Source organism: Schistocerca nitens, chromosome 4, assembly GCF_023898315.1.
Source record: "Schistocerca nitens isolate TAMUIC-IGC-003100 chromosome 4, iqSchNite1.1, whole genome shotgun sequence".
Lineage (NCBI taxonomy): Eukaryota > Metazoa > Arthropoda > Insecta > Orthoptera > Acrididae > Schistocerca > Schistocerca nitens.
This window is the reverse complement of record NC_064617.1, coordinates 778,318,030-778,330,646: the sequence shown is the minus strand read 5'-3', so window position 1 is coordinate 778,330,646 and position 12,617 is coordinate 778,318,030. Positions and strand designations below refer to the sequence as shown.

The 12,617-nt window shown below is 46.1% G+C and overlaps 1 protein-coding gene across 1 annotated transcript in view; it reads left to right on the top strand.

The window, feature by feature from the left end:
• The first annotated feature begins 1,246 nt into the window (after positions 1-1,246).
• Positions 1,247-12,617, top strand: part of LOC126252563 (serine/arginine repetitive matrix protein 1-like) — a 191,459-nt gene continuing 180,088 nt past the window's right edge. The window contains exon 1 of the mRNA XM_049953463.1: positions 1,247-1,299. Within this exon, the coding sequence (XP_049809420.1) occupies positions 1,247-1,299 (53 nt within the window). The remainder of the gene's footprint in view (positions 1,300-12,617) is intronic.

The window sequence follows — 12,617 nt, the reverse complement described above, 5'->3', positions numbered from 1 at the left end:
TAAGGGAGATATAGGAGGGGACAGAGGGTGGAATGGGCAGGGGTCGCAACCCAGGGCCTGGCCACGGTCACACCTTGACGAAGAGGGAGAGAAGAAGAAGAATGCGCCAAACCGAAAAAAAAAACAAAGACATATACCATAGTCTACAGCCATAGAGCAATTTTTTTTTATTTTCTACATGAAGAACCAAGGGGAAGTCCTGTGATACGTCGTGCTGAGTCGGAAGGTGAGAACTAAATTATGCTTATGGCGTGTGATGAACATTGAGGAGAAAAATGAAAAACAAAATAATAACAGACGTGGGGGAAGTGACGCACCCTCGTACGTGACGCCGGGTCACCGCGCGTGTCTTCTCGTTTCAGTCCGTTTTGTAGCACGTTCGTTCGTTAAAATCAGTCATACCAACTTCTCTCGCCGAGGACGTTCCAGCTAGTCGATGTATGGTGCAAGACAATCCACAGGTAATTTAAAAAAGTTGTCCGTATTGAGGGTGGTGCACAAGGGCGTGGTGCCGCTCTTGAAGTTAACACCAGAAATCACGAACGTGCTTGGAGACATTTCACCGCCTGGCCGCGGATCCACAGGACTGTGCTCGTCTGAACCCTGGAGTAGAATTTTTCAACCTGTAGAAGTACCACATATGCGTCGATATGGCGTGGCGTTGCGCATAGGATATGCACTAAAATCTGGCGCACAAGATACCACACGTATCCCACGTCCCCACAGCTGAGACGGTGGTCGCCGGTATTCACGTCGTGGCTTGTTGGGCAAGTGGCGCTAGTGTGTCACATATTTCCTGTTAACAGCCACATACCACGGGACTTTTGCGTCAGCGTCTAGTAAGGGATGATGTACCGTTCTCCACACCACCTCCGACTGCTATTCGGATATTTGAATTCGATCACGTTAGGCCGGAGGTATTACTGTAGTTCACTGTAAAGTCGTTTCTTCCTCTCCAAAATTGGCGTCACGGTCACTTGACATAAATAACTGTGTTCTGCATATAATCACCCGAGGCGATTGAAGGGAGACAAGAGATGTCCTGAGATAATCGGTGGGTCGAAAGAGGCTAGTACCATCGCGATCAGAAACGGGTTCATAAGGCTCAATGGGCATCGACGCCACATCTTTAGGTGCGCATTGATGAGCGGGCCACTGTCCTGACATAGACGCTGACGAGCCCGAGCGTCCCCTACCCACTTTGTCTTTCAGTAGTGTGAGGAAGTCGTACATAATCTTAAACAACATGCTTGTGCTGACAAAGGAGCAGAAAGCAGCCATAATGCAACGAGGCACTGGGTGCGTAATGCGTAGAGTTTGTGTGACTCATGGAAACCGTGATGCTAAATACGCACTGGCATAATGTACTCACTATACGATTTTCAGGGACCATAAGCGTTGAAACACTATACTGGCCCGTGTCTGTTGCAATAAGCGTTTATAGTTCATTGTTATTGTGCGCCAGATGTCCGCTGTGAAGTCCAGTCCTGGGGAGCATAGCGAGTCGGTAAATCGAAAGGGGGCAACTCACATTCGTGACAAATCTGACCGTTAGGCAGCCTGAGCCACTTGTCGATGTTGGTTTTACTTCCAGATGCTGCTCCATACGTGCAGTCCCCAACATGGTCTCTGTCATGTCTTCAGCTCCACGGACGACGAACATTATATCATTGGCATTGGTGAGTTCGATCGCCAAATTAGTCCTGTTAAACGTTAGCTCAGGCCACATAACAAAGGACACGATTGAACGCCTGACTCGAATCCTGTGAGGTCAGAATGCATAAGTCCCTGTGCTGGCACAGAGCAGATTCGATATTGTATGGACGTCCTGGGGAAGTTTGGTCCTTGGAGACGATGAGGCAGATTGAACAACGCATACGGTTTGCCAGCAGCCACATGAAAATTTTCAAGTTACTGTTGAACATGGTCAAAGGTCGGTAGTCTCGTATTCGGTTCCCTCCTATAGGTTTGTGTTTTGTTATTATCAGCCCTTTGAGGAAAGCCTCAAGTGGGCATGTTTCGGGGGACAGGAATTCTCTACAAATCTCAAAAAAAAAAAAAAAAAAAAAGGTTCAAATGGCTCTGAGCACTATGGGACTTAACATCTATGGTCATCAGTCCCCTAGAACTTAGAACTACTTAAACCTAACTAACCTAAGGACATCACAAAACACCCAGTCATCACGAGGCAGAGAAAATCCCTGACCCCGCCGGGAATCGAACCCGGGACCCCGGGCGTGGGAAGCGAGAACGCTACCGCACGACCACGAGCTGCGGACTACAAATCTCACTCCAACATGATATCAATAGCAGTTGAGAAGTCCTGTAAAACACCAATGGGGACCCTGGCGATTTGTTAGCTGCCCTTTTACAAATAGCGCCGTGAACTTAATCTACCATCACGTGCTGCAATACGTCCTTTGTCACGTCCACTGGAACTTTACCATGGAGTAGTCCGGAAACGGTGATTACCGTCACAGAATCTTCATGCTCTGCCACGTAGCAGGCTACCATAATGCCCCATTGCGCCTATACAAGTCGACTGTCATCAGTAACCAAGTTATGCACCAGCACTCTCGTGCACTTTTTACGCTCCAAGTTAACGTGGTGCATCGTACCTGAGATAACCCATCTGTAGTTGGCGCCTTTATATTGGAACTGTATAGCTGAAGGCTTACCAGGGTGACGATCTTGGCTTTAGTGCAGTTGATCAACATCGGGAAATCTGGTAAGGGGAGCATACTGGAACGTACTCGTTCTATGATATAATAAAAGTCACCGTCATCCTCTCCATGTTGCTGCATCCCTTCCGTATGCCATCAGCGTCCGCTGGAGAGCAGGCTTGGCATTGATCCACCAAGTTAATACCACTTCGAAGCGACTGCGACAACTGATCGCTTGGTGCCACGTGGTCTCCGCTGCATACCTGTATACTTCTGAGGCGATATGGCTGATATTCGTCTTCCAGCGGACAGATGGAAATAGCACAGATGTATGCCCTAGGCCATAATTCGCCAACACCTATCGCTGCCATGTGATGTAAATCCGATCTATCCTCCTTGGCGAGCTGCTGGTAAGTTAAGTGAATCTGGGGATGAATGCGGAGGTGTCACATTGTGTATGTCACCACATGGTCACCAGATGAAGGTCCATATAAGCATCTCAAGTCAGAAGCAAGATGAATCGCGCAGCAGCTTGTCAGTAGGCGCCTGAGTGTGACTGAAGTCGCCATCTATCACCATGTCATCCAGTCGACCCTGGCAGAGTGTGCTAGTTGTGCTAAATGCTCCGTGAAGGAACGTGAGTGTCCCCTCCACTGCTCCGAGTCAAAAGGGGCATAGATGTTAACAAGCTGCAAGGCGTTGACCGTAATGGCCATGCGCCTCGTACTCAAGAGGTATCGCAGGTCAGTGGCTGTCTAAATCTCACGGAGAAGAATGGCTATGCCACTGTCTGTGGGAGACGTGTGTGAGATATGTAAGCCACACATCCAAAGAAGTGGGGCACTCGGTTGTAGACTTTGTACATTTCGAAAGTCTGCCATTTTTCCGTCATATGGCTGACCAAATTTCGTTGACAACTTTTTCTGTCACCTCAAAAGGAAGCTCAAAAACTTGCCCAAGCCCCGCGTGGTCCACCTGACTGCTCCGATGTGACCGTTGGAGTGTTTGAACTAAGGGGCACCGGCATACTCAGTAAACACGTCAGCGCAAGCGGCCGTAGATGTAATCTTTACGTAAGCGACTCTGTCCGTGATGGAAAAACGTATGCCGACAGTCAGCGATGGATCCAATCTGGGATGGTTCCAAAGGTACTACTCGACTTCGTAAGCATGTGGTCGGGTACGATATGGTCGAAAAGTGAACGTTATCGTGTCGTGCCTGTAGGAATGTGCCACAGCGCGCTGAACGTAAAAATAAACCAAATCCATGAGCGACGAGGAAGTAAACACAAAGTACTCGCGATCGGCCCCGCTGGCGGGATGCAGCCGACATCCTCGCCTTGCCGCTGCTAAAATCAGACTGATACCTGACCGGTCACCACCCAAGTACCGGCCACGTCCCATGGTATTTAGCTTCGGTAATCTGACGAGAAGTAGTTCATCAACCTCGGCACGGCTTTTGACAGGGAGTGGATAAGGAAGAGTCATTGGAAAGAATGTGGGAGAGAAGAAGACTACTCGAACTACAATTAAAAACAAAAAAAAAAAAAGAGTTGGCTAGGTCAGATGTTGCGACGGGAACTTTTTGATGGTAAATGTAATGGAAGCATGAGTGCATGGGTGAAGAATGAAAGGAAGGAGAAGGTATAAGATGATGGATGACATTGAAGGAAGTAGAAGATAAGTGTAAACGAAGAGAACGGCAGAAGGCTCAAGTGCACAGAGAGCAATCGTGTGAAGACTTGCCTTCGGGCAAAATGTATAATAATAACGAGGTCAATAACTAAAGTAGCGAGTAACAAATATTTTGTTACGGATAATATATATCTCGACCCTGATGAATATACAGAGTGGTCCATTGAAAGTGACCGGGCCAAATATCTCACGAAATAAGCATCAAACTAAAAAACTACAAAGAAAGAAACTCGTCTAGCTTGAAGGAGGAAACCAGATGGCGCTATGGTTGGCCCGCTAGATGGCGCTGGCATAGGTTCAAAAATGGTTCAAATGGCTCTGAGCACTATGGGACTCAACATCTGACGTCATCAGTCGCCTAGACTTAGAACTACTTAAACCTAACTAACCTAAGGACATCACACATATCCATGCCCGAGGCAGCATTCGAACCTGCGACCGAAGCAGCAGCCGGCGCTGTCATAGGTCATTACAGCTCAATCTATCACAAAGCGAAAAAAGTGATCCAACTAAAACATTCATGCCGGCCGAAGTGGCCGCGCGGTTCTGGCGCTGCAGTCTGGAACCGTGAGACCGCTGCGGTCGCAGGTTCGAATCCTGCCTCGGGCATGGATGTGTGTGATGTCCTTAGGTTAGTTAGGTTTAACTAGTTCTAAGTTCTAGGGGACTAATGACCTCAGCAGTTGAGTCCCATAGTGCTCAGAGCCATTTGAACCATTTTTTTAAAACATTCATATTTCTTTACGTACTACACGAATATGTAATAAAAAATGGGGTTCCTATTTTTTAAAAAACGCTGTTTATATCCGTTTAACCTATTGCAGCGTCATCTAGCGGGCCAACCCATAGCGCCATCTGGTTTCCCCCTTCAAGCTAGACAAGTTTCGTTCTTTGTAGTTTTTTCGCTTGACGCTTATTTCGTGAGATATTTGGCCCGGTCACAATCAATGGACCACCCTGTATGCGGCGCAAAGCTTAATCGTGGCTCTTACAGCCGTAGCCTTGAGGTGGAGCCGCGCGGCCTTGCGGCGGTGTAGTGGCGCCTAGCACACGCGGCGTGGACAGGTGCACGCCGGCTTGCGGTCGATACTACAGAGGGCCGGAGGCACGTGGAGGTACCGCGTGCTGCGGACAGCGTTCACCGGCAAGTGGCCGCTCCGAGGCGTTTGCACCTGCTCCTCCCCTCCTGGCGAAATCCCAGAAGTACAGAGCAGTCCACAAGCCATTGCAAAAGAGAACTTCGATACTCTAAAGCAGTGTTCGTCAACTGTTTTTTAAAGGGCTACTACTGACATATTTGGCAGAAGCTTTGACCGTATATGTAACGATCATTTAATTAACAGGTAACCACATAAATTAATATGTTATGAGCCCACAATAAACCAGCTACAGTATAAACATGATCAGTTGGCCTTCGGCCACCGAGTGCTGATAGTTAAAAGTCGGCAAGATCCGGAACACTTCGTGTCGATTGTTCTCTGTTTCGGATTGCCGTCATCTTCTGCGACCCCAATTGCCTGATGAAGTGCTGTTGTGTTTTCTGTGAAGCGGATGGTTAACTAATAACAGTCATTGTACTTATCTTTAAATGTATTCTGCAATATTTACTAAATGTTTTGAAAGTCATTTTCCTTCTACTCATCGCGTTGTATCATAATATCCTTAATTTAATTTCATATTCCTTGGCCGGCCGGAGTGGCCGAGCGGTTATAGGCGCTACGGTCTGGAACCGCGCGACCGCTACGGTCACAGGTTCGAATCCTGCCTCGGACATGGATGTGTGTGATGTCCTTAGGTTAATTAGGTTTAAGTACTTCTAAGTTCTAGGGGACTGATAACATCAGAAGTTAAGTCCCAATATGCTCAGAGCCATTTTTTGAACCATATTCCTTGCTCCAAACGTGCATCAAACTTGAAGTTTTCATACACCCCAATGCGCATTCACGAATCCGTGTTACTTTCGTCCCAAAATTTATACCATAGCAGCTGATCAGTAGGAGTGGCGCACTCAGCTGCGTTGTTAGTACTGGAAAACAAACAATAAAACACTCCAACACTTCCCCTCTCACATCCTCTAACGTCGCAGTGGCCGCGCTACGTACCTCCTTGCCCCTGATGTAAGCGGCCAACTTTACCTAATTCGCTGCTCAATTCACCAAAGTCAACTAAAATTAAACCAGTTTTAAAATATCACTGTCTTTTTAAGTATTTTTGTTTGTTACTGAGCAAGAAAATTACACTGTTAAGAAACTCTTAAGGTGAGCTGAGGTTTTTTTGGATTCGGTTGTTAGTTGCTGGATGCTTATTAATTACAATTACTGCTGAGAGTCCCGGGCTGCACGAATAACTGATTCGAGTCGCATGCGGGCCCCATGCCGCAGTTTTATGGTTACAGGTCTAAAGTTTCTAGCTCATGATGTCTCAGAAAAAGCGAGGCGTAGCTACAGCTGATAGTAAGGCCTGTAGACGAACCTACTGAATGAGGGCGAAGTCCCCTGTCTCTGAATGCGTCGTCCAGAGGGTGGTCACAAGCGTACCCGAAAACGAGAAGAATCTGTGATTCGCTTTGATTCATCGCCTTGCGATTGGGAAGCAGCAGGAACTGTTGGACCCCACAGCTTGGACGATCTGGTACCGAACAGACAGAGAACGTGAATACAATGAAATGGTAGTAAAGTTACTATGTTTTTCTCTCAGAGCAGAGGAAAGAGAAACCGTGAAGATACACAAGCCAACATACTGCTTAGCATTAACATAAGCGATTGCGGTAGCAATATTACTGTCGGTGAAGTAACTTTCAGTATCAGTGGCTACTGTAGATAGATCAAGGTGGTGATAGCACTAATAGGGCCAGTTATAATAGTTGTGGTGTTTGCTATTCCAGTATTATATTCTGTTGAAATAGCTTTAACAGTCCAGTATGTAAGTCTTTTAGTCCACGCTAACACATTAATTTCAAATGTCAAGGAGAGCATAATGATTCTTTAAACGTTGCTAAGTGAATGGAAAAGGCGCCCACTTCGCGTTCTGGCGAATGATATAGCCAGCGGACTGGAGTAAATGCCATCGAGGGAGCAGTACAATGATCTAAGAACAAGAAACAACGGCATCCAAAACCAGCCGTTGCGTTCTCAAGAATCAAGACAAGTACAGCATTTTAATGTAGTCAGTCTTCCTACTGTATTATGGGTTATTATTGCGGCAGTGTTGTTTCACTTACCATTAATATTTTTTAAAGACTGTAAGGTTAATGAAGAATATCTCGTGTTTTAAATCAGCATTTGGCGATTAATTTTACAAATTATGTGAGAAGTGGATATTTATTTTCAGTACCTTGGTGTGGTGTGCGGTTTTTAAATCGTTTGGTGAACCTAAGACAACCGTTCATTCCTTTAATTAACATTTTGTGTTCAGCTGTTTAGCTAGTGGCGCTATATTGACGGAACATTGTTTAATGTAGTTAGCTGCTCAAAGTTGAGCCCCAGTTATGATTTTTATACTGGTAACTCAGTTTCCTCATGGTATATTTATTTAGGACCCTTATCTCGATGGTTAACCCGATTCATACAAGAACTACAATATTATTGGACTCAGGAGCTCAGGATTAGAGGCAATCTTGAATAAACTTTAAACAAATCGAGTCTCTCTCTTTTATGCCCCCCCCACCCCCCCACCCCCACCCCGGATAACCGCAAGTGTTAGCACACCGCTTCCGGGATTCGAAGAGGCGCGGCAGCCCCGGATGGTGTCTGATGTGGTATTTAGGTGGGTTCCCACATCCCACTAGGTGAATACCGGGCTGGTACCTGAGTCCTGCCTCAGTTACACGATTGGCAAGCATTTCTAAAACATTTAGACTTTCGCATGGGCTAAATTCAGATGTACGGTGAGACAAAAGAAATTATTCACATAGTTAAGGGAGACGAAAATTTAGTAGTCATGAGGGACTGGAATTCGACAGTAGGAAAAGCAAGAGAAGGAAAAGTAGTATGTGAATATGGACTGGGGGAAAAGAATGAAAGAGGAAGCCGCCTGGTAGAAAATGTCATAATTGCCTTAAATCCCTGGATGTCGTGAATTCAATCGTTTCACTAGTGCTTCATTCGAAGACTTGACAAGTCTTGTCAAGTCTTAGGATGAAATTTTCGTTTATTTGGAGAGATGCAAATATGGCCTGGAAATGGTATAGTCAAATGCTGAAACTGGTAGCCTTCCAAATAAAATAGCATCTTAAGTTATACGGCTGTTGGAGAATTTCATTGACATTGACGATCACTATCGTCAGGTGCGCCGACAAACTGACCTCCTAGGGCCTTACCACCGTCTCAGTCTACACCTCCTGCCCCCTCAGAACGTCGTCCGCGCTTGGGAGAGCGCCGCGGCGGTAGAGCCGATTACGTTGGCCTGTGGCCGGCGAGGTGTTCCGCCTGTAGCAACGTGGATGGGGGCACGACATCTGCCTTGGCCACCAGTTCATGTCTTTGCTATATACTCAGCCCCAAAGCTTGGTGAGACTCTACCCGCTGTCCCGGTTGATAAGACTGTCGCTAATGCGTATTTGGATGGCATCCCTAACGACGCTGCCCCAGTATTTCCACATACGGGCGACCAAAAAGTCAGTTAACATTTGAAAATTCAGTACTTGACGGAATAATTTATGGAGACAGGTAAAAACTGACATATACGCCTAACATGTTGTTTTATTGGAAAAGAAACAAAGTTCCCAAAATTACCAACAGATGGCGCTTAATATGACACAAAAACAATAATTAGTATAACGATTTTTTAGCAAAGACCATGTTCCTTATAACAAATGCTCGGCATGTCGTCTTTCTTCATCAAAAATACCTTTAGTCGTAGGACAGTATTGTGAACAGCACTGTACAGCTTATCAATAGGTATGTGAGAAATTGCCGCCGGATGCTGTCTTTTAGCGTCCCTAATGAGGTCAGACAATCGTGCTAGACTTGCGACTGCAGCTAAACCCACAACCAGTAACCACACGGATTGAGGTCTGGGGACCTGAGAGACTAAGCATGTGGCAGTAGCGACTCAGGACGTGGCTCTCACCAAACAATGTGTGCAAGAGATCTTTCACACGTATAGCAATATCAGGTGTAGCGCCGTCCTGCATAAAGTCATACCTTCCAGCAATTGTTTGTCAGCCAGGCTACGGATGATGCGATTCTGTAAGATATCGGTGTACCACGCATCCGTCACACTGACAGTTTGAGAAGCAGCACCCCACATTTCCTCGAAGAAAAAGGGTCCGATCACGACTGATGTGGTAAATGCACACCACACCGTTCTTTCTCGTCATGTAGTGAGGTTTTCACGACAGTTCTAGAATTTTCGGTAGCCTAAATGCTGCAGTTGTGGGTGTTGACAGACCCTCGGGTGTGAAATGGACTTCGTGGGTCTACAACACATTAGACAACCGAGCGTCATCTGCCCCCATTTTCTTCAGTGCCCACCCACAAATTCTCTCCGTGTCACAAAGATGGTGACCTACAGTCCATGATGACGCTGGATTTTGTACGGATAGCATCGGAGGGTACGCCTTAGTGCTCTCCAAACAGTAGTGCGTGGAATGCCGGTGCTACGTGCGAGTTCACGAGCGCCGGCTTCACCATGCGGATATCAACCCGCTGAAGTCCCCATTTCTTCACGAACGGTTCGAGCAGCAGTAGCACTTTATCTCTCTTTACCGGGACCGATCGTTTAAACATCCCGTCGTTTCGAACTTCGTGATCATTTTCTTCAGAGCGACTCTGGTTGCAGGACCTTTACCCGTTCGAATACTCTTCTTATGGCGATAGGATTGTAAAGCTGCAGTAACGGATTCTCCATTCTGATAGTAAAGCTTCACTAACAGTACCTTTTCTGGTAAAATCAACATACCGCGATTGCTGGCGTATCTGACTTCCTCGCTGACGCCATATGACGACCCGTGTCCTTGGCTCAAGATGGTGCAGTGTAGACAGAATTGTCATTTCTTCCTGACTACCTCTCTCACTACAACTTATTTTAAACACGATTCTCATGCGGCGTCACTGACGTGTTGCTCTCCAGCGACATCTGTTGGCCGATTTATGCACTCGTGTTTGGCTTCAGTAAAAGATGCTATTTCAGGCATTTGTGTCACGTTTACGTCTCTACCTACATCATTCCCTGAATTATTGCATTTTTAAATGTTAACGGACTTTTTGGTCAACTTTTATGTGCTGAAATGCTGGTGCGTTCGTATTCCATTGTGTCTTGGATGGCAGTAGTGTGCGGCCGCCGACTTGTTAGGATACATTAGTCGAGTGTGTCTGTGGTGTCCTCGGCAGTAATCTTCGATGGTGCACACTCTGAGTCCAGTACATAACTTGCCATGCTGGGAAGGAATCTGATATATATCCCGGGCTTCCGCAAACCGATTTCATGTTTGACAATCCCCAAAAGTGATTCAAGGCGGTGAGTGCAATGATGGTACAGTTGACGTGTTTAGCCTGTAGTGTGTTGAGTATGCAAGGTGCGTAGAGGAGATTCCACGATGTTTTGGTGTTCCTCGTACCATGACTTGGGCCTACTTATTATGTTTACTTCAGCATTCTCTCTGACTAAATGTTGTCCCATCTTCGTGCTGTGTACCCTCTGGATTCTCTCATTTTCCAAGAGGACAACAGTCCTTTTCATACAGTTGCACGAGTATCTTTCTCGTTTGAGGAAAATTCAGCTTCGACCGTTGTGTTAAATCACCTATACTACTATATAATGACAAGTCGTAGTTTAACGTTGTTACCAAAAATCTCGAAACTTTCTTGAGCGATTTACTTCAAATTTTTACAATATACTCTTATAAGTGTGCAGACGTACATAGGTTAACATATTTTAAATATATGTGGTATATAAGTACATAGATACCACATAAATGGGGAGGTTGTCCGCAAAAAGATCTCTAAGTTCTCGGCCAATTTATTTCAAATCTTCAATATTTTACTAAATGTTCAGATGAACATAGGCTATATATGTGTTTAATATGTACCGTATACGAATAAATGTGTAATATATAAGGGGAAATGTTGATAGTAAAAGTTTAAAAAATTCTTGACCTGTTTACTTAAATATTTACACGATACTCTACTGAATGTTCAAACAGTCAGAGGATACATATTTTTTAAAATACGTATTTTATATAAATATGTATGTAATATACTATGAAGAGCCAAAGAAACTGGTACACCTGCATAATATCGTGTAGCCCCCCCCCCCCCCCCCCCCCCGCGAGTACGCAGAAGTGCCGCAACACGACGTGGCGTGGACTCGACTAATGTCTGAAGCAGTTCTGTAGGGAACTGACACCATGAATCCTGCACGGCTGTCCATAAATCCGTAAGAGTACGATGGGGTGGAGATCTCTTCTCAATAGCACGTTGCAAGGAATCCCAGATACGCTTAATAATGTTCACGTCTGGGGAGTTTGGTGGCCAGCGGAAGTGTTTAAACTCAGGAGACTGTTCCAGGAGCCACTCTGTAGGAATTCTGGACGTGTGGGTTGTCGCATTGTCCTGCTGGAACTTCCGAAATGCGTCGGAGTGCACAATGGGCATGAATGGATGCAGATGAGCAGAAAAGATGCTTACGTACGTCTCGACTGTCAGAGTCGTATCTAGACGTGTCAGGGGTCCCATATCGCTCCAACTGCACACGGCCCACACCATTACAGAGGTTCCACCAGCTTGAAAAGTCCCGTGCTGACATGCAGGGCTCATGGATTCATGAAGTTGTCTCCATCCCCGTAAACGTCCATCCGCTAGATACAATCTCAAACGAGACTCGTCCTACCAGGCAACGTATTTCCAGTCACCAACAGTCCAATGTCAGCGTTGACGGGTCCAGGCGAGGCGTAAAGCTTAGTGTCGTGCAGTCATTAAGGATACACGAGTGGGCCTTCGGCTCCGAAAGCCTGTATCGATGATGTGTTGTTGAATGGTTCGCACGCTGACACTTGTTGATGACCTAGCATTGAAATCTGCAGCAATCTGCGGAAGGGTTGCACTCCTGTCACGCTGAACGATTTTCTTCAGTCGTCGTTGGTCCCACTCTTGCAGGATCTTTTTCCGGCCACAGCGATGTCGGAGATTTGATGTTTTACCTGATTCCTGATATCCACGGTACACGTCGTACGGGAAAATCTCCACTTCATCGCTACCTCGGAGATGCTGTGTCCCATCGCTCGTGCTCCGACTGTAACACCAAGTTCAGGCTCACTTAA